The 23,270-nt window shown below is 36.3% G+C and overlaps 1 protein-coding gene across 3 annotated transcripts in view; it reads right to left on the reverse strand.

Moving 5' to 3' along the window:
* ROCK2 (Rho associated coiled-coil containing protein kinase 2) overlaps positions 1-23,270 on the reverse strand; it is a 97,678-nt gene that overhangs the window by 26,311 nt on the left and 48,097 nt on the right. For all 3 annotated transcript variants that reach the window (XM_067294295.1, XM_067294294.1, XM_067294296.1), the window contains 8 exons: positions 22,757-22,857; positions 15,642-15,779; positions 12,780-13,040; positions 7,129-7,273; positions 3,719-3,857; positions 1,972-2,063; positions 1,012-1,171; positions 317-380 (listed from right to left, as the gene is read on the reverse strand). In XM_067294295.1, the coding sequence (XP_067150396.1) occupies positions 317-380; positions 1,012-1,171; positions 1,972-2,063; positions 3,719-3,857; positions 7,129-7,273; positions 12,780-13,040; positions 15,642-15,779; positions 22,757-22,857 (1,100 nt within the window). The remainder of the gene's footprint in view (positions 1-316; positions 381-1,011; positions 1,172-1,971; positions 2,064-3,718; positions 3,858-7,128; positions 7,274-12,779; positions 13,041-15,641; positions 15,780-22,756; positions 22,858-23,270) is intronic.

Consider the following 23,270-nt stretch of genomic DNA (forward strand, 5'->3'; position numbering starts at 1 on the left):
GCACAACTTCTCATTCAAAAACTGTTTCAAAACACTGATTGGTTTACTATTAACAGTTCGGTGAATAAACATTTAAGATATTTCACGTTTACACAGATTATGTAGGAATTATTTGATTCCTTTCAGAATTCAACATAATACACTCACCTCCTTGCTGTCCTGTAAATAGAAAATATCATTTTTACTGAGGAGTATTAAAAGACAAAAAAGCCCCCCAAAAAATTTCTTGAAAACCTACTTCAGAATTTGCTTTTTCTTAACAGACTTAACAAAATTAGTCAATCATACATTAATACTTATGAAAACAGGCACTAACCTCATTTTTACTAGATTGCATGGATTCATTTTCTCTACAAGACTGAGAGGAGTCACTTAGCAACCTGTCAAAAACAAAAACAAATCCCACCAGCTCTTATTCAAGTTTTCAACAACTCTGGCAACCTTGCCAATCAACGCATTTTAATCAATTCTCTCAAGTCTTAATTTGTCCTAGGCTGCTCTCAGAATGAGTACCTCTTTCCAGCTTGACCTTTTCTTAAGTGAAGTATAACATTTACCTTTTCAAATCAATAGCACATTATTATTTTTAATTAACACTCACAATTATTCCATAACTATCAGATACACTGAACCTGATTAATGATGCAAAATCAAAGCAAAATGGATAGAAAGCTATGATCTTGTGTAAACTTTCTTCTAAAGCAACTAAGAAAAATCTATATTACAACTAAGTTACAAATCTATCAGTATTTTAAACCAAAAGCAGATTTTTAAAAGACATTATGTAATGTTATGCTTATAAAATACCATTTGTTAAATTAGAGTTATCAAAACAATCAAAACAGTGACAACTAATATATCCTACTTAAAATCATCATTTCACATCTTCACCATGGGACAGAATTAAATATAATGCAGTGAATGAATAATGTATCTAGAGTAAAAAAAGTATAGGAGATGAGGAAAAACCTCAGGTGTATTTCTAACAACACATATTAAAATGTCACATACAAATTGTCTCTATAGTAGGTAAATCCTATAAAAGGCAGCTGGTTTCCCACGAAGGCTTTGGGGATTGGAAAGGTTTCCACATCTCCCTTGTCATCCTCAATGTCATCAAAATTACTGCTGTCTATATCACTGCTCAGCTCAGGAACAACAGGAGCTGCAGCTGTAAGAAGGGGAGAAAAAATTAACTTTACTCCAAGATTCAACAACCTGGCATATACTGGTATCTCTATAACGTTACAAAGCCTACAATATGTCTTGCTGGTTAATATATATTAACCATGCAACAGATGTGTAAATACTACCGCCAAGACTTTTTTTCTGAAGAAAAGTAATTTTAACATTAGTTTCCAAATGTATGCAATTTCTAATGCACACAATATATTTGCTAATGTAATCAAATTTTAGAATACAACTCCAAATACAATCAACATTTTAAGAAACTTCAGTAAATTTATCCAACTTGAGAAGTTATGATCAAACTCATGAACTGAAGTGTTTGGGGGAGTTTACCGAAAGCAGTCAAGTTCAAATTGCCTTAAATGAACAGTAGTAAACTGACAGACTGCTCTTAAACTAGTTTTAACTACAGAAGGTAAAAAAGCACACATGCTCCCCCCCTACACACATGCACCCCCCCCCCCCGGCCCCCCAAAGAAACAGAAGGCAATAGGCTTTCTCGTTGGTCAGAATTCAAAAACCATCCAATTCTGTCATTCAAAACAGAACTCTATAAATGAATAGCATGATAAACATAAGGATAGTTTCAGCAGGAAAAATGTATATTTAGTTTTTATAATAAGCATGATAAATAAGAAAGTTTGTGCAAGCTTCTTGATAGACAGAAAATATTTACTTAATTTACACAGCCTGAATTCTTATCCATTCCTACTACTACTGAACAAGTAGGCTAGCTTATGCAAATACTGAATAAAAATACAACTTTTAAGCTAATTTACTTACTCTCTCGAATGTTATCCCAGTTCCACTGATCGCTCTTAAAGAAAGGGTGATGTTTTATTTCTTCTACCCCATTTCTCCCAAGTCGCACATCCCTAAACAAAGCAATTAAGCCAAATTCACATTAGGAAAAACAGCACTTCATTTTTGTTATTTAAATTCTGACTTGCTCCTAATCAGCAAAGAAACATCCATTAAGGAGTTGAGGTTGGTCTAGGCAAGCCACATAAATGGTTATTAAAAAAAAAAAAAAAAAACCCACAACAACAAAACTGACCACTGATCTGCAGTTTTTCATACAAAATGTTTTCAGTGTTGTAGCAGGCACTCTCCTTGCAACTGCTAAAATGGCCAGAACCTGGAGTCTGCCACGTGTGGAGTAAAGCAAGAAAGGGAGCACAGAAGCAAAGGAAAAAAAAAAAAAGGAAAGAAAAAGAAAAAAACCCTAAGAAAAACCCTAGGAGGAAAAAAACCTGCAGAAGCTCAGTGTCTGCCAAACCACATGACAAACCTTAAGATGCAAGTGAAGGAAAGTCTAACTTAGTGCACAGAACAGTTATTCAAAGCTTAACTGAAATAAATATTTTAAGAATTCTACCCTCTGCCCCTAGAACCAGCCCTCACACATCTTTTGCTGGTATTTACAACGAAGTAAATCTTCAGTGCAACAAGAAACTTTTAGTATCACTGAAAGAAGCCTCTCCTAAACCTATCTACCAGAACATGCGTACAAACAACGCGTACAACAGAGCTAGTAAGTCGCAGCGTAGACGCTTACTCCTGCTCGTCACTTTAAGTGCTTCAGCAGCCATCACGCATACAGAAAGAAGGCATCTGTTTTAAATAAATCGCTTGAGCACTGTATTAAATATAAACAGGAAGACACGCACACGTAGCGCATGCCGCATGTGCATTATGAAATGCTGCTCATATTCTCTCTCTACCCTTTAGCTACTAAGGGCGAGAAACCCCACAAAAGCACATCTTTCGTGAGCCTATCTTTATCTATCTTGTTCAACAGACCCGACAGTCCCTCTTTGAATACAAAATCAGTATATCGCAATTTTTTCTTTTTTCACTCCTGATCACAGGAAAATGTAAGCAGGCATCATCAATCCACTAGGGACCTGCAGTGTTCTTCTTTTAAGTCCATCAGAAAAGTCTAAGAGATTCCCTGCTTTCTGGCACTGAAGAAAATTTGAGTGTTTAGGTCAAGAACAAGCTTACACAGCTTAACACCAATAAACAGCTCGGCTCCACAAAGGGAGACCTCTATGATCTGTTTATAGCCAAAACAACACTCTTTTCCAGCTTGCAGGCTGTAACTGTAAATTAATACCACAAAGCAAGTGAAAAAAGTTCAAATGGTTTAAGCAAACTTAAACTCAGTAAATACGTGTCTATTGCATAGAAGACTTTGTTTCTATTAGTTTTATCTAACACCCCCTTAGACCTGCAGCACAACAACCTGGTCTCTGTCTTTAGGAGCTTACAAGCTGCCTTTCATGCTACACTCGGGAGGATTCGTTTGGCACCAGCCGCATTGTGACCTGGAACTGTCAGACCTGCTCACGGAAATAAAACGCAGAGCCTGCAAAACCACCCCAAAAGAAAAACCCGAGAGCAGGAGATTATGCAGAAGAGATCTGGAGAGATTAGCACAAGTAGATGGAAGGCATTTATTTTTGTAATGTAAATGTGCTACGACCACCTAAAATAGAAGTAGTACCAAAAGAATATATACACATACCTGTCAGTTAAAAAGGCACAGATAAGATTCTTTGCATGCTTAGAGATTTCCACGTCATCTGGGAAATGCAATGAGTTCTTATGATCCATAATTTTACTGTAGGTTCCTACTAACGAGTCTGCATAAAAAGGAGTATCGCCTAAAAATAATAAAATTGTAAATTAACAATGTTTTTTAGTCAAGTTCAAGGCAAATATGTTAAAAAATATAAAAGATATAAAGAAGAGTCTAGGAGCAGTTTTAGCTGAAGTTTGTTTTTTTTTTTTTAGTTGGAATGCAGGGAACAAAACAACGTACACTGCTAAAAATATCCCCTCCCCCGAACGCCTGCGTTGCAAACTAAACCCTTCTCCATCCTGCATATCACTACCAAGATTTTGCCCACTGAAATTATGTCTTTTGTTCTGCCTCTTGCTGTGTTTTCTAATTTACTCGAGGGACAGCAGCGGCACACATCCCCATCCGCGAGGGCTCCCGCAGGCCGGCGGGACGGAGGCCCCCTCCGGCTGGTGTCAGAGGCACGCAGACCTACTCTGCCTGCACCTGCCTAGGGTAAGCCAGGGCCAAAAAATAACCTTCACAGGGTGCTACCGCACTGTTAAAACCCCTGCTAATAAACCTTGTTGACTGATGAATTCTATTAGCTTGGGTTCCCGTACTAACATGGGGAGGCGGCTTTTAAAGTCCAGCCCTTTCTCATCCCAAGGTCTGCAGGCTTTAATTTTAGCTTTGTTGCAGACATCTCCTTGGGAAGGCAGGATTAGGACAGCTTACAAAAATGACACGCACATTTATTGATGCTGATTCAAGTTAGCTGACAGCATTTTGAGTACGCAAAAGGTTTGGGTTGGTTATCAAAAAGCTTTCAACTCCTAGGCAAGTCCTTCTTCACAACCAAGCAATAAGCTTAATGGAGACGCAGAACAAGCAAGTGAACTGGGCACAATTTTTCTCCATCCTGGTGTGGTGTGTGCGTCGGGAGAGAGACCATGCAGCAGCAAAGTCAGCATTCTGATTACACACTTGCAATAAGTTATTAAAATTTTAAAAACCTGGATACATGAAAAAATGTATTAACAGACCAATGTATAAAAGCCATTCAGCTTTCAAGACGCATATAAAAACAAATTCGGTCATTTTATGGCAAAATAACAAATTAGCACATATCAATTTGAGTTAAATATTGAGATTTTTAGTATTATTTAGGTTGTCATACTAGTACATTTGTGCAAAAAAAAAAAATTCATTCTAATCGAATGCACTAATTCCATGGGTGTTTGCTGCTGTCTCCCTCTTTCCAAAACTTCCTCCTCTCAGTTGTCTTAGGTCTTAGAAAGTTTTGATTTAGGCCACACTTTGAAACAATCCTAATTCACCGAACTAAAGTAATTATAGGATTCATCCTCTAACATTTTAGCTTTTACTTAAATGCACAATCAGAAGTAGTACGATTTGCATCGGTACTGCATCTTTATTAAAAACAGAATGCTAAAATGCTTTATGCTTTCTTTAAAACATAAAATTATATAGTTTTAAAAGACTATAGACAGAGTAATTGATATGTAAAGGCAAAATAAAATAGATGCTTTCTACCAAAATGTATGATATGGAAAGACTAAATATGATCATCAAGAGAAAACCAAATTCAAAACGCGTCCACAAAGGCTTTTAAAAACAATTGTTGTTAACTGGATTTTGAAATTAATACTGCTAATTCAGAATGGAAATGATAGTGCTAAAATTGTTTTATGTGAGATATTGTAATATGAAGTTGAAAAAGAATAAATCTTCAATAAACAAAATACCATAAGATGATAGTAGGGATAAGGGTTTCATCAAAGCTCAAAGTATTAGAAAAAAGTATGTGGAAACTAAGTCATTGAAGAAAACAATGTTGGCGCTGTTAGACAGTAAATATAGTTAAGGTTGGAATATGATGATGGTTGTAGAAAATTACAGGGCATAACTGGGCCCTGTAATTATCAGTATAAAGGTGAAGCAGGCTTTAACATTTCAAAAAGACTGCATAGATAGAAGATTTCCCATTTCACAGGAGGAAAGATGATCAGATAAATACCATCTGAAAAAGCAGTAAAAAAGCTTCATTAAAACCACAAAGAATGAAGACAGTATTCAGCAGAAAGGGTATAGTGTTAACCACATGTAGGTTTATGCCATGGTTAAAACTTCAACAGAAACAAAATTGTTACTTTGTTCCCATCAGAAAAAGAGCCTGAAAAATCACAGTATTAATGAAAGCAAAGTTTTCAGACTACAGTATGCACAAGAAAAAATGATGTTGAGGGCTAAAAGAAAAAACCCACAAAACTAGTAAAAACAGTGTAGCTTGAAACATTATAACAAGATATATTTTGGATAGGAAAATATATGAGATCTATAAAAAACACGGTGTTGCCATGAAATGTAGACAGATTTTTGTCCCAATCAAGCTCCCTTATATAATCTAATTCCTGCAAAAGCTATACCTTCCCACATTTGTTCTTTTTATTTTTATTAGAGCAATAAAAGAGAAAACCCTCTCCTATATAAGAAAAAAAACAATGAAGCTCTGAGAAAGCATTTTTGGACAGCTATGTTCAGTATTTTCGTAAGCTAAGAATGTTATTTATTACTAAAAATTTTTATGAGAGACTATTAATTATAAAACATTCTTTCTATGTCAAACTGCTTCCATCCCCAGAGAGAGAGATGTTTCAATAGCATCATAGATCCAAGCATCTTTCCTGGCTCAGGATGCCAGAAACATCAGATCTGAAATATTCCCAGAACATGCTGATTTGGATTTTGAATAATTATACGCTCGATTCCATCCTTGTATAATCAGTATTTTGCTACTAGACTGTAATACTGATCTTCAGTGTATTTTAAGCTGCGGATGACTCATCTCTTTAGCAGATTATATTCTATGTCAGTTGCTATAGCAGTCCAGTGTATTTTACTGGAAAATCCTGACGGAGGCACAAGGAAGAATCAGGCCGTAGTTCCATAGTCAAGTTAACCTAACAGAAGCCCCTGCTAGTGCTGAAAAAAAGCAGAAGCATCCCTCCCACTCTTTTCCCATCTCTGCATCCCTGACAACTCAATACTGCCCCTGAGATGGCACAAGCATTCCTGAGACTGCAAAGTAAACAGGAAGCCGACCCAAGTTAAAACTATTCTAAGAGTTAGCTTTAAGCTGAGCAAAGTCAGGGAGCTAAGCACTGTGCAAGCGCACAAGCAGTCGTCGTAGCGTGAGAAGGCAACGGAAGCAGGAGAGAAACAACAGCATCGGCCAAAAGTAAGAAGCTATTAGATACTCAGCTACAGCCAGGCGCATTGTAGTAAAGCACAGATAAAGCCATAGTAAAGACTACTTGATAATCCTATTGGCAGAAAAAATTGCTACTCACCAACTAGCATCTCGAAGAGGAAGACCCCGACAGACCACCAGTCACACTCCCGTCCGTAGTAGCCGTCCCCGCCTTGGGATTTCAGCACCTCGGGCGATATGTAGTCCGGAGTCCCGACTGCCGTGTCACAGCGCACCATGCCTGTCTGCGCAAACGCAACCGTTCAGAGCTTCTTTAATTACAAATGCTGCACTGTCTTTCAGCAAAATTACTATCAGCCCATCAAGAGCCCAGAAAAATATACGAAGTATAACCCAAAATACTTGGTTTGAGGGATATTTTTGAAAGCATCTAACCATTTCTGCACCAGAAGCAATGTGGACTGAAATGACAGTCCCTGATAGGCTCTACTCCTCTGCCTACTCCACAGCTTTTTTCCTTTTTAATGACATCTTTCAAGTGTTAACAAAATTTATGATTTAATGCTGGTTTCTATGTTAACAAATTGAACCACAGACCCTATTGGACTGGTTTATATACCTCACTGAAGTGTAGGACAAGCTTCTGAATAATTCTGAGGAGCGTGGAGTTAGGCCTCATATAGCAGATACATACCATTTTTATCTAGTTTAGACAATAAGCAAAGTTATAAGTAAAGTGTTGTAGTTATATGTTTTTATTTAAAGATAGCAAATAAGGAAAGGAAAATCTATTTTAAAAAAATCAAAGCTTTTTTTAAAAAGAAGTAAAACATGAATATATGAATTATTTTTATTAACATATTAACATAACTGTATTAATGGAATAATTCTTTATCCTTTTTGCTTCACACTGAGAGACTAAAAATAAGCAGGAACAGCATCAGATCTGCCAGCATGCTGGTTCAAACTTAGGAGGTTTGTTTCCTTTAATCAAATTCATTGCATTCATTCCAGAGAGACCAGATGGATGAATGAAATGAAATCTTGGATGAAGTTAGAAAAGTACCAAAAATACACTCGTCTTTTATTCTGTAGCTCAGCCTAAAGTCTCTTCTAAGTCATCTTAGAAAGTTCTTTATACATTTTGCCATCAGCTTTGGCTGAATATTAGTATATGATATTCGTAGCAACAACTGAAACCAAAATACATTTTTAAAGAAATTAAGAGAAACATTTTGCTTTCAGAACTATACTGACATGTAAAAATCAGACACCAAATTGTAAGATTTCTTTTCACATACAATATGAACTGCTAAAAGTTTTTATTTATGTACTAAACCCGAGTAATAAACTGGTAGGCTAAAATTAAGGTGATGATTAAATACTGCAGACCTAAGGAGTACTGAAATGTCTTCCTCATAAATGCTTATCTACTTCTAAAACTCCATTATGAAGCTGAAGTCTAAGTAAAGTGTAACTAGTGCCTGTTCTAGAATGAAGAGCAGGTCAACCTCTGTTTTCTATGCTAAAGTACATAACCTGGCCATCCTGGCATAAGAAAGTGAAATAACTTTTTAGAATAGACAAAGACCTATTGCCTTCTCGGACTGAGAAGAATACAGATGAGTACATTTAATACTGGCAAATAAACTAAAGCAAAGTCTCTCTTTGCTTCGAGCACTGGAGAAACTGCTGTAGGTTAGTCTGATTCTGCTGATGAACTAGGACCGTGGCATCTCAGTGAGGCAATAGTCCCCAGCACTGGTACACGTCCGTGCCTTCCTTATCCAAAGGCAAAATTACAAAAAGGGAAAGTCTGAGTCTTTGCTCAGTGAAAACTGGCTGAAGCCATCTGAATCCCTCCTCAGGAAAGAAGCTTCTTTAAAAGCAAAGTCACCAAAACAGTTCTGAAAGATTTCTCTGAAGACCATAGCTTCAGTCGCAAGAACTATGTACTTCGACCAATCTCAACACTGTGATACCTAAGCACTTAATAACATGCCATTTCCCATTCCTCTATAATTAATACAACAAAACAAGATCACTTTTTAATATTTTATACATGTTAATATTTTATGAAGTCTTATGTAAATAAATCAAAGGTTGTGCCAAAGAAAAACCAGCCCTACCTAAATCTAATGGCCAGTGTTCAGCAATAAGAAACCTTTTTTTCAAGGATGTTACAGATGCTAAAGAATTCTAGGTAAGAACACCAGTTTTCAGACAAGATGTCAAAGAACTGAACAATAAGGCAAACAAAAATATTTCTACAAGCAAAAGGGCCTCATGTGCTAATAGCAGTTTTCAATGGACTGTATTTCTCCCAAGCATGTGGAGTTGGCTGCACTTTCTCCCCATAAAATTCTCTACCTCCCATCTCAAGAACAAATCTAAAAATGCATTATCACCTGGCTACAATATTCCCAGACCACTATTCCTCTTGTTTACACACTGGTTCTTTCCAAAAACTTGGGTGTTGCTCTGTATGTATTTTTAAGTACTGGATACTCTTAATACTGCAGTCTGACTAATTTCTGTGATCTCCAACATCAAAGCCAAGGAACCAGAGAAGTCCTCTTTGAGCAGTACATGACATTTTGACATTCTCTACATTCTGCGAGATGACTTCTGCATTCTGTATTTTCATCATCTGACGAGATCTAAAGGGTGCTGTTTTCTCCGGATAAAGTCTTATTTCTGTGTTTCAAATATGAAGCCTCTTTGTTTTATGCCCAAGTGGCGCACTTACTCTAGCAGTTCTGAAGCAAAGGTTCTTCTCATGAGTCTAAAGCCTGCATATTACCTGAGACTTTTCTCATCACCTCAAAAGATCAATATAGACCTTGGAACTGCATCTTGAGGGAGGCTCCTGCAGCTAAAGTGAAGATGTGCAGTGCAGAATTAAAAATAAATAAATAAATAAATAAACAAAGCTCTCAACAAGACACAGGACAAAGTATGTCCTCAAAGCTTATGAAAACTTGGACCCAAAGTCATAGTGTTTCCTAGCCTCATAGAGAAATATTATATTGCTGAGGACAAAGCAGTTCTATCTTCATCCTCAGGAGCACCTCAGCCAGACCTGAGCAACTTGCTGTCTAGGAGCAAGGCTTTCAGGATTAGACTTTCACTCCTTCATGAAGTCCTTTCCACTAAACAAGAGCTGGAGGGTACTGGTGCAGAGATGGTAAGAAAGTTCAGATCAGGTGTCAACACCACACTTGGGCTTGCACACCATGCTACAGACAAGTAACTGGAGTGAGAAAGATCCCACAGAGTTTTGGATGACATTTAATGAGAAATGAGTGGAGTTCTAGAAAGAGGAACATGCTGCTTATTTCAAATAAGCTGCCTTAGCTGAAGGGATATTACCAAAATGGTAAATGTTCCTTCTCTCAGTCTCTTTCCATCAGATACCCTTCCCAACCTGTGCTTGGCTGAGAGCTCAGTTAGCATAGGCCGGAGTTATGAGGCCGAGCCTGGAGCCCGACAACCCAGCAGTGCTTGGCTCTACGATATCTACAGTAGTCAGCGATGTGACTCCAGTTTCTTACCCACAGAACCCAAAGGTTTGAATCTGGCGAAACCCGCACTAGGGTAGCTTATAACATCTAAACATGGAGAGAACTACAGCTCCTACTAAGACTTTGAGGTCAACTCCATTCTTTATTCAGTTATACAGATATTTGCCTTGCTGCAGATTAAAAAAAAAAAAGAAGAAGAAGAAAAACTAACCCACAACTGAGTTACATAAACGAGCCAGTTCTTTTTATATTGGAAAACATCACTGAAACATTTAGCAAATCCTTCCATATACTGGTTAGAAGGAATTCTACTGCAAGTGTCTGGACTGGCTTGGAAGACTTAAGAGAATACAGATTTAAATTCCACTACAAATAAACAAACAAACAAACAAACAAACAAATCTCTCTTCTAAACTGCATCTCTTATCAAATTGCAGCAAAATTTTCCTGGGCTCTCAACAGCATAAGGAAGATGCTAATGCGTACAACTGGTAAAAGAACTCCATGTCAGAGAAAATAACTATTGGGTAAGCATATATTTTCTAGAAATCATCCTGCCAACATCAATATTATATTTACACAGCTGGGATGTGTTCATGTTTTGTAAGAAGCAGCATGAGATTTGGAGACAGTCCAGAACCCTTTCAACTTCTAAAGCTTCTGGTATAAAATATTTTTGCCATTCCATTGAGTCTGAGAAGGATGAAGAATTTAAAATCTAAACTGTTAAAAAATTAACTTCTTTAGGGGATCACTGATTCATTGATGACGCCCAGTTCAAACTGGAGGTTGCTATAACTCTTTATGAGAAATCTGCAAATGCTTCTCACATTTACAACAAGATCAACCATATTTTATTATTCCTTTCCTTTAACAAGAAAAAATAAGCTTAGGTTTACCATTTCTAGGATCCCTCAAACACCATAAGGAATCACCACTTTTTTCTTTTGGTAGATTTACATTACAAGGTTTGTGAAACTTTTTTACTGTCTCTTCTGATAAACATCATAATTGCTTAAGGCCTGCTAAGAACTGGCAGTCTGTTGGCTCAAAACTAAGGTTAATTTTGCAAGGACTAAGGGGTTCACTTTAAGAGCTTAAATAGTACTTTTGATTTTTCCAATTAAAGTAAATGCTGTCCATTAAAATGTGGACAACTAAATAATTGAAGTGGAGGTAAACAATCTGTCTGCCTATGGAATAACATCTACAACATCAGCAAAACTAAATGGATTAGTGAATCTCAATAAACAGCTGTAGTTGTTCAATGAAGTTAATATATTGTCACATGAAAGAAAAGAAAAAAAAAAACCCACAACCCCCTAAACCAGTGCTCCTAGGTAAGCTTAAGACATTTTCATAACGATGCAAATGCAAATTAAGCAGACTGCAGAGATTCTACCAAGCACTGCCTAAACAATACAGAAAGTTTCTAGCACATTAATGCAAACAAGCTTAAAAAGGATCATCCTTGCCAACGTTAATATAGAAACCTTTCAAAGGCCAGATCAATGATAACATACATTTATACTAAGTTTGAGAATTTGTTATACTGAAGAAGCAAGAGTATTACATTACAGCATAACATATTGTTTCTCAGTGAAGGTTAAAAAAAAAAGCGCAAACCACAAAAAAGTAGCTTTATATTTAACTCTCCTTAAATAATACAAGGTAGTACATCTTGTTAAAAATAATAATAAAAAAGTCTCTCTGGCTGTGCATGGTAAAATCTGGACAGTTTAAAATATACAACATCTTGAGTAATAGTTAGGATAAATCTTAATCAATCTATAATGTGCCACTGCTGCCTGTGACCTCACTTTAATGACCACTAGGGGATGCTAAGAGAACAACCAGACATGGTAAAAAATCATAGGGACTGTACCTTCTCTTTAAAATAATTTCATTTACAGAAAAATGTCAGCTTATGAACTGTTCCAGCATTACTAATGTTGAAACTAGGAGTTGTCTTATAAGCTTTTCAGAAATTTGGCAAAAAAAGACAAACCTCAGAAATTCATAAACACATATGCTCTCAGAAATAACAAAAATTAAGTTTATTTCCTTCTTCCGTGTGCCAGAACAGTTTATTATAGACAATGTTACAAAACTTGAAGTACCCTGTATTTAAAATTTGGAAACAAGGAACAGCTTTCCAACCAAGTGGACAATTTGATGAATATTCCTTGGGGTATTATAACTCGCACAAAAATAAACCTTAAAATTACAGTTTTATAGATGATAAATTAGTCTGTTGCATACTTACTTCATCCATTTTCATGCAAGTGCCAAAATCTGCCAGCTTTAGATGCCCAAATTTATCTAAAAGCATATTATCAGGCTTCACATCTCTGTGTATCAAGCCCATGGAGTGAATTGCATCAAGTGCAAGAACGACTTCGGCTGTATAGAACTTGGCCCACTTCTCAGGCACATCGTAATTGCTCATAAGGTTTACAAGATCTCCGCCTGGCATGTATTCCATTACCATATACAAGTATTTGTCATCTTGAAAGGCACAAAAAAGCTGCAACAAAAGAAAAGAAAATGCAGCAATTATTTTTCAAAGACAGCTGGGAAAAATAATAAAGTACTTTATCTTGAAGTTTCATTACATCTGAACATACATTTTCAAGATCTGTGTAAAGCAACTTTATTTTTTATATTCAAATCAACCACATTATATATTAATTTTGGCAATAACTTCAGGTTTATTGAAGTTCAATTTTTTTTCCCCATTTTTAAGGAAGAAAAAAAAAAGATTTCCTAATTACTACTCTGGTATGAGATCTCCTGAATATCCATGTTTCTTGGCATTCAAAAATATCGCTAAGAGTTATAATGCAAAATGCTAACTCAGAAGGGAATTATCCTGCATTGGTCTGAAAATAGCTCAACAATGAATAGCATCTCAGACTGTTTCTGAATTTCACATGTATTTTATGCCACATCTCTGTAAATATTTGTAACAACACTTGTCACTAATGATTTCCTCCTAAATCAACAAGTACATTGAAATGACAAAAAAAATACATGTCCCTGAAGATAAGAACCATAAAACAACGTAAAGTATCTGTTTTTAACAATGAAATGTTTGGTGTATGTGGCAGCTAGTATGTTACTTCCTGACATGATAATGAAAATTTAATCTCTTTAATATGCATTTCAGAGCTAGAGCACTGAAGTTTAGAGGCTTTCAGTTATACGTCACCAGGTCTGACGACAGCCCAGAAGAGCAGAGCATTACCATCAACTGTCCAGCAACTAGTGTGAAACAGGCCTCTGAAAGTCCCTCTCACTTTATTTCTAAGGGAATATTGCTCCTTTAAGCTAAAAACTAAAATAATCCACATCTTCAAGCTACCAACACAAAATCAAAGGCAGTGAATAAAGAGGATGAGTGGAAGGGAGGCATCAAAAACAAGGAGTCATGAAAGGTCATGGAACATTATGGGGAATGAAAGGTAGGAAGATTATTAGGGAGACTGGGGCTTTGGAGTAAAATTTACTGTATATTATTAACAAAGGACATATATATTGCACTGCTGCAGCTGGATGCTTTTGTTTTCATAAATAATACATGCAATATAGATAATGTGATAATATATTTGGTAATTAAAATCTAAATTAAAAACTAAAATAGTTTCTTTATTTTCATATGTAAAGATATTAATATGACACAACAATAACTGCAAACATTATGCCCATATTTATCACTTTCCACGATTGCTCTCAGAGGATTTCATAAAAACAATATTATCTAGGGCTCTGGTTTCATTTGTTTTTCGTGCAAAAAAGAAGGCACAAAGAAGCTATGTGACCTGTCCCAGTTACTAGCTGAGAGCAGAACCTAAATTTTCTTAAAACCAGCTGAATACCCTATCCTTTGCAATACCTAAATATATCATGAATATGCTTCATCATAGAAGGCACAGCTGCAACTATATTTTAAGTTGTTCAAGATTTGCTATTAACAAATACACACACTCATATTTATATAATGCTTGCTACACTTTCCCTTGAAAATTGAGTCATACATTTCTCATTACTTTCAGTTGCAGGATACTGCAGTTCAATTGTGAAAAATAAAAAACCCTCTGTCATTAGAACAAACTAGTAACTTAACAGAATAGATGATGTTTTTATTATTTCTACCAAGCATAGGCAAGAATATCCTCAGAATAGCAAAACATACATACAAATGAAAAAACTTGAAAACACTGTTTGCATACATGAAGTGAATTATTTTGAAAAAATGTGAAAAGTTTAAGGTCTGTCTTTAGCTTTTAAATATACAGAGGCATGGCAATACACCTGAGAGTGTTTAAACATATTAAGTATTTAACAAAATAAAGTACTAACAATGTTAGTAAAACATGTGTTCACCACACATTTTATTAATTGGTCTAATTTACCAATTACAACAAATTGCACCATTTAACACTAATGCTTCCCAAAGGCCTAATCCATATTACAAATACTATGATAATGCACATCATGAGACAGCTGCAAGCAACTGTGCTAAGAAGCAGCTAAAGTTAACTCTCCATCAGCTGGTGAGTATCGCTCCTGGGCTGAGATGCAGTCACTGACCACTAACTGAAGATGATTTAAGCGCATCAGTTTTAGCCTCCTGTCTTGCAGGAGGCTAGGAGTGTGCAGTCACCCATATCTCAGCCGAGAAGGCAGTAACTTTTTAAAGCACGCTCATATTAATTGCTTGCAATCTAATGATGCTATCACTGGGAAAGACTGACTTTAACAAATAATGCTGACATTTGTTTTTACATTCCTACAGAGATTTTTTGTTAACTGCAACAGTAACTCATTTCGTTTCCCTGAAAATGTTACATTCCAAGTAATTATGTAGCTATTTCAAAATTCTGTTTAATTCCATTTTATGATGCATTTGAAGTGACCAATACACAAGTTAATCTGCCTTACAGTGCAGCCAAATATAAATGAAGAACAACAAAACTCAGCAAAATTTCTGTAAATATACATCTTTAAAAGCAAGATCTGAATCTAACATATTATTTGAGTTTAAATGCATATTCAAAACCAACCCAAGGTTGGGAAAGATTTATAGCTTTATTATTATTATTATACTGGTCCATATCTTCCTTACCTGAACCACCCAGGGACTGTTGGCGAAGGCCATAATATCTCTTTCTTCCCAGAAAAAGGCTGAATCTGATCTCTTGATCATTTCAAATTTACTAAGTAGCTTCATTGCATAAACCTTCTGTGTCATTTTATGGCGAACCTGTTGGTTGAAAAGGACCAAAACAACATTTTTAATATGTCTTGTAAACAAAATTAAATACCAACATAGCATATTTCTCCTATTTGCAAACTGTTTTCTGGGATTTGATGACCCAAGGTCTTCCTATATGCAGATTTCTACACAGTAAGAGCTTGAGAACTTCCAAACCTGGAATGAAAAACCTGATGGCTGCTCCAAAAAACATAATGGGGCGAAACAAGAAGGATGCCAAATGAAGGAAGCTATGCCAGAGCCTGGCCAGCTGCTGCAGCTGCTGCTGCAACCCAGGAGGAGGTGTTGCAGGGGCGGGAGACGGCAGTGCCCAGTCGAGGCTGCAGAGCTCTGTGGGCTCTGTTTTCTGATGACACACTGACGTACAAGCGTTATGAGGGGTGTCCGCAGCAGTCAGCTTACTCAAATTGAAATTACTAAAAAGAAATTCTCAAAATGAGAAAAGTCTCACTTTCCTACAGAGAACGGAAATGTTGTTTGTAGTATTTTCTGAGTGACTCTGCTTACTTCATATAACCCAGAACACTTAAAAAAAAAAAAAAAGAGAGAAATAATTCCATTTACAGAAGAAAAGGAAAATGCTCTTCTATTTCCCCATCAAAATCCCATCATATAAAGAAAAATAAAGTATAACTCAGTTTTTTATTTTCTTATGCTGAACGCCATCTACCAGTTGATCCTTTTATTCATTCAGCGATGTTATAAATTCTGCAAGCAGTCCAGTGCTTCATCAGTCTCTTCCAATGCTTGCTTACTTATTATTTTTACAAAAATTGACTGTTTCGATTTCTTTCCTTAGCTGATTCCTAAATCCATTTTGAATGGTGTAAAATCAATAATATACAGGTTGCGAGAAATCTGAAATTAAAACTTCTATCACAAAATCTGGAAAAAAATTGGAAAATTCTTCATCTGAATCCATGATGTATACAAATGTACATGAAACAGAATCCTTAGAACACAGGCTGTAAAGACATTACCCTGTTAATGAAACAAGGTTAGATTTGTTCAACTTTATAGAGTAATCACCTAAAGGATCCATGTTTTAACAGTGAGCGTTCCTTGAAGAAATCAAGCTGAAAAGTTTTCAGCTATAACATGTCCAAATCAGCAGAAAAAAGAAATTAACTGCATCTTAGGTGTCTGCATACTTTCTTCTTATGAACTTAATAAAAATTCAGTGGCCTAATTTGCGAAATCAGAACCAGATGGTTAAGAGTTTCTGGTGCATTCTAAGATATAACATTTAGTAAAATAAACCATATCCCCCAAACCTATTAGTTTATACACTGTCCAACGTAATTATGCTACTTGGAAGAATGTTTAACAGCATCTTTCTTTGCCCAGCAGTATACACTTTGTGCCCATCCTGTCTGCAGTGCAAAGCTTCAGGAAAGTACCTTCCGTTTGCTCTACACTATGGAAGCATCAGTCTCCTTCCTCCTGCGGAACTGTAAGCATTCACATCGCTCAAGCCAACAGGCAGGATTTGTAGAAACAGGATAAGTATTAGCTGAAAAAAATGGTCTTGGAAGCAGTGCAATTACAAATAGAAACACTGTCATCTATCAATCTGTTGTTCTTCAAACTGGGCTTTTTGCTGTCAAGATACAGGTACAAACATTTTAGGATTAGCCTCTTGCATACTTTAACACTAGCCAACAACTTTCTGTAGAGCTAGATCAAAATCCCCCACCAAACCCCAAAACAGAAACACATTACCTGCATACATTAATAACTCTAAAAACAGGTGTGTTTTAAGACATTAAAAACTAACCCACTAGTGAACGTGTCCTATCTAAGATATTATTTTGAGAACTGCCTACCTCCCATTTACTAATCCCAGATGGGATTATTTACAAAGAACTGGTGGAGCACCACAAACTATATTCCGTAAAGTAGAGCTTTTGTAATCCTTCTGCTCAGAAACAGAAGAAACACAAGGTCCATCAACCTCGAAGAAAATACTGCTTTATCAAAGAAGTGTTTTCTGTGAAACTGCATATATAAAACTCTCTAACGTATTTTACTAGTTTATGATTCCTCAGACCACTGTGTGCTCTCGCCTGGGTGGGGTTAGTATAGCTGACTTCATGTAAGAGAATAATTGTTTCCTGCTACCAGAAAAAAAAAGTCTCCAAAAGTCAGTACAGCCTGAAACAAGCTCCTGCACAGGAAGAGCAAAATAAATAAGGAGGGGACAGAAATCAGTCTGTGCATCTGTCTGAGGTAGTGCTGTCAGGTTATTAGTTGATTAAATTATTTCTTGAGAAAGTTTCAAGATAGATCTTTTCTCTCTACAAAAACCAAGGCATTGAAGCAGCACCCAGCGTGCAGGCACATCCGAAGGCTGGCGGTGTCCTGGCGTGCCTTACAGGTGAACAGGCTGAGCAAGGGCATTGCTTCTCATAGCACTCCCATGGCCCCTTGAAGACAGGCTCTTTAGGCGTTTAGGCTGCTGTGCTCTTTACTCAAAGCTGTATTTGCACATATAGACACTAGCTCATACAGCAAATTATCCCGCTATTAAACTGTCATGATATTTCAGTTTCTTCCAACTGTTTAAATGAACTGCCAAATTTAAACTCCAGGCTCACATCACTAGAGTCACTCTCAAAATAGGTAGGAAAATCCCTTCATGCCAGTATCATAGAGTAACATGGCCTGGTTTAACTCATGAAAATGCATGAAGTAAGAATTTCTCTCTAATCTGCCTCACTAATGAAAGGTAAAAGAACATCAATGATAAGACTTTCAAGAACAAGTAACCACAAAATAAATCCATAATTCCTACAGCATTCCTATCAGGAGACAATCTGTAGGTAAAGAAAATAAGACTGTTTTGAGTTATCAGATTAACTACATAGTATTAAAATTGGTACCATTTTAAGAAAGAAAAGGAAAATCCTAGAATGCAGTACTGAAATTAAGCATAAGATTTTGAAGTAATTGTAAATATCCCAAAATACTGAACAGAGCCATAGGAAATTACCACAGAAATGGTACCATAGTTAACGTCCTGGAAAAATTTCCAGCTAATAGACCACTACTGCTTTATACGCACCACTATGGAAGTGTGCATCAGCTGCGGCTGGCAAACACAACCTAATATACCTAATACAAAACCCTTAATGGCAAAAACTACCCGTGCTCACACACAGCGCGCTAACCACCGGCTTGCAGCACCATGCAATCCCGCAGCACAGACTGCCGCCCGGACATGCCTCGCTGCCCAGCTGCCAGGAAAAGCGCTGGCCTTTCTTTCCTTTGCTCTTCTGCAGGCGTACGATGGGGGCGGCGCGCCATGGCGCTGGAACGTCAGTGTTTTGTCATCAGACCTGGGAGAAGGCACTGAGCATATGTTTCGGTTTCAAAGCAAGAGGATTTTTGCTCAAGTAAAAACAAACAGAGACGTACCCAGGACATGCTTTCATCAATCACTGTTTCTGCATAAATCACGAGTACCATATTAAGCACCGTAATTCAATTTTTATGTCTGCCCTAGACACCAGTCACTTTTATTCACTTCCTGCATAAGAGAAGAAGCGATCCGGCAGCTGATGACGGCTGTGTAGCTCTGCCCACCACGGCAGAGCCAGCAAAGCCGAAGGCCGGATCGCAAGAGCAGAGTTTAACACTTCTGGAGTTGTAGAAAATTGTTTTTCCACCAAGTCAGATGCTCAGACCGAAATCTCTTTACTGGACAGAATTTGTAAGGGAAAAGAGGCAGGTTTTTGTAAATCTAGCTACGAGATACAACAGTGGCGAGCGCGTTTTTCATAGTAGCTGGGATCTGGGGGAAGCTCATCTCTACACCCCACTTCTCTCACAGCAGACTGCCACCTGGGAGCACAGACTTTGGATTTTTTTTTCTTTTCTTGGAAGGAAGGAAGGGAGTGATAGGCTGTATATTTTGCACGATACGTTAACACGCTCATTTTTTGGCTTATTTTTGTGTTACAAATATTTAACAATGCACAATTGCACGTGCTGACAAAAGGATGTGAAATTCGTGAACTTAACTCATATATTCAAGCATACTTTATTTCTGGTTCTTTCCGTGTTTGGCCCAAACTGAAGCAAACTTCTATTTTGATCACAGAATGTGTTGCAAAATATTTTGATTCCTGCAAGTCCATCATCTGCAGCCGTGGCGTTCACATTCTGAATGGCACAGAAATAGATATGGCTGCAGCTCAATCGTTTAAACTTGTATCATACCTTGTGAGGCAAAATATCTAGGTATGTATGCCCTCATCACTAGCTAATATTAGTACAGGTCTACAGTTGTGTTTATTAACCCACTGCTTTTTAGCAGTAATGGAATACAGTATTATGGTTTCTACTTATATTTTTTAGATCCCAGGGAAAGAGTGTTCGTTCAAATTGGTGTGAAAAGTTCAGTGTGCACAGACAGAAATTTCCTTCCAGTCCCAGGCATTTTTAACTTTGTATTTTGGGGCTTCAATGGCTTATTAAAAGAAAAAAAAACAAAAAACTTTATATGACCAAATTACTATGAATATTAACATTACATTATAATGATGGCAAATGACAAGCAAAGCTTTTCTTCAGCCCCCTTGAACTACCTAAATAATTACAGTATGTACCCCATGAACTATCGTCTCCAAGTTAGAATTTTTCAAAGGTAGGTACAGGTATGACACAGTGAACTAAGGAAAAAAGTTTCCATTCTAAGCCAGAACAAATTTAAAACTTGTATTTAAAATTAAATGTAAAAAGCAAAGGAAGAGTAGTTAATTATTTAGAAAATCCTTAAGCGCTTATAAATGTGCATAAGAAAACAATGTATTTTGATTTCTGCAGCACATGAAAAATACAATCCCCTTGCATGCTTCTAGCAAACATATCAGCATGACATCTAAAAAATGCACATGGCTTTGGTTATAGGGATCTCTTTTTTATTTTCCCCTTATAACAGATGGAAGAGGAACTCTGGTCCTTACAAGCTGATTTTACTAGCTACCATAAGTGGAAACATATAATGAAAGAAAAATCAGTATTAGAAGACTAGAATAAAATATTTGACACAACTGTCAGTGAAAAGACAGAGGCCTAAGAGCACCATGCTTTCTTACACAGCTCCCTGCAGCAGCCCCTTTTCAAATACGTAGGGTTCTGCTGAAGGTTTTGTTTTTTATCTCTTGCCAGCAAGGATATAAAAGCACATGCAATATATACATTAATTCTTTAACGTCTTGATTGTGAATGGGTATCTTTGGAAATGCTACTGTCTACACTTCATAAATTCTTCTGAACACAGCAAAGTAGAACAGACCCAGAAAGAAACAGGAGAGGAGCAGCTACATTCTCATATTGCCACACATGGATGAAGCTGCCTTAAAAAACAAAATAAATTAAAAAAACACTGATTAAATGTTTTTTACTGTTACATGAATCACATCTAAATTTGAAAATTATGCATGAGTCATACAAACATTCTAGCCGCAGTTTTCCCCCACTCTATTTTTCATTTGACTCTGAAAGGCATTTTACACAATTTGTCACGAAGAATATTTAAGCAAAAGCTTCATCTTATTTACATTGTATTAACTAAATGAGGAATCCAGTATTTAACTCATCTACCACAACAAGTGAAGAAACACCTCTAGTAATTATTTCATCAAGAAAATAAATATTGACTTATTGGTAAAGAAGGATCAAAATTACATCTGTTTTAGCCAGCACAACTTAGATCAAGTCACTGCTAAAAGGTAAACAAACAATAAGAAAAATAAAAGTCTTATAGGCTTGCTTTTTTTTCTTTACTTTCTGTTTTTCATCCTGAGTAATTTTCTTCACTCCAGTTTTATTATTTCACCAATATTAATATGGAAGATACATAATAAAGTTATTGTATTTATACATTGTGCAGCTCCTCTAAGCACTTCAGAGTTGTTTTTAAAAACTTACATTTCTTAACAAAACCCCAAAATATCATCATATCTTCCAAAAATGCTCTACATTACAAAGTTATATGATTTTACCCATATCTTAGTGCAAAAATAGCACAGAAGAATGAAATGCCAATTTTGTGTCAAAAAACACAGGCAAAATTAGCACAAGGCAACAAGCTTCAAAAGCTGCAAATTACTCCCCTTTCCATTGACTTGCTTCACATCTATCTTAAGCTAAAAATGCTTATACAGACAATTATCATGGATCAGCTGATACAGCGCAATCTCTTAATTCATGATAACTTGTTCCTGGTGTTTGCATTCTCAGATGCCATTTGGTCCTTATTTCTACACCGTATTTCAAAATTGACAGATCAACCCCTTTTATGCATATGCTCACAGTTTTGTATTATTTATCACACAAAACAACTTGGAAGTCCACAACAAATCAAAATTAAAGGCAAAGCAGCCTATGCATGATGCATCAAATTACTCAGTGAAAACTTTTATTATTTTGTTTTTATAGTTTAATTTATCTGCAGTGTAGATTTAAAGACATAACACCACCCCTATGTTAGATCTTATATACGATACTATGCTGGTGGGCGAGGAATGTTAAGAAAAGAGTCTTAACAAAAAACATTTACATGAATAATATTAGTTAAATACAATGTAAACATCACAGTTACGAAAACAAAACAAAACTTTTCTGTTGCACTATCAGCTTGCTCTTAAAAAGGAGGGTTTGAGGCATTATTATATGTTGACACTTGTGGCTAAAAAAATTAAAATTGCCATGAACTGCCTTTTTCATTTTGGTTAAAGTCTGGCAAACTGCTTCTTGATTCCTTCCCTCCCATTCCATCATTATGATTAAGTTTTAAACTTAGATGTACTATTTATTATGCACAAAAGAAAATAATACCTACTTTAAAATTTAATTTTTGTAACAATCCATTTTTAAATGCAACGCGTGCACGATTGAAACAGGGCAGTTTCTGGCTGGAGCCACAAATCTGTCTAATCAATAAATCAGGACATTCTTACCAGCTGCACTTCTCCAAAAGCACCTCTTCCGATCACTTTAACAACATCATAGTCTTCAGCTTTCATTTGTAAAGCTCGGATTTTTTCCACAATTTTCTCATCTAAAACAAATTGAACAAAAGCTATCATAATGCATGCATAACAGAATACAAACATTTTTGCTAATATTTGTCGTTTAGCGTCAAAGTAAGTTGTTTGAATCTAAATGTTTACAGCCTTCTTGGTAACTCTTTAAACATTCAATCTCAATTAAAAAGCTCCTTCTGGTATTGTCTGGAAAAGAGTAACAACTTCTACCTTAAACTGTAACATTTAAACTTTTGAGGAGATTTAACTGATTCTCATTTCACGCCTTTAATAATCATTTACGAGCTTCCAGGAATACTCTGATAACTAAAAGAACCAGACATGCCTATCTTGAATCTTTCAGATATTTATTCCTTGCCATCTGCTGTGCTTCCATCAGCCGCTGACTTCCACGGATAACACAGGAGCGTAAAGTACCCAACACACA

Source organism: Apteryx mantelli, chromosome 3 (genome assembly GCF_036417845.1).
Source record: "Apteryx mantelli isolate bAptMan1 chromosome 3, bAptMan1.hap1, whole genome shotgun sequence".
Classification (NCBI taxonomy): Eukaryota; Metazoa; Chordata; class Aves; order Apterygiformes; family Apterygidae; genus Apteryx; species Apteryx mantelli.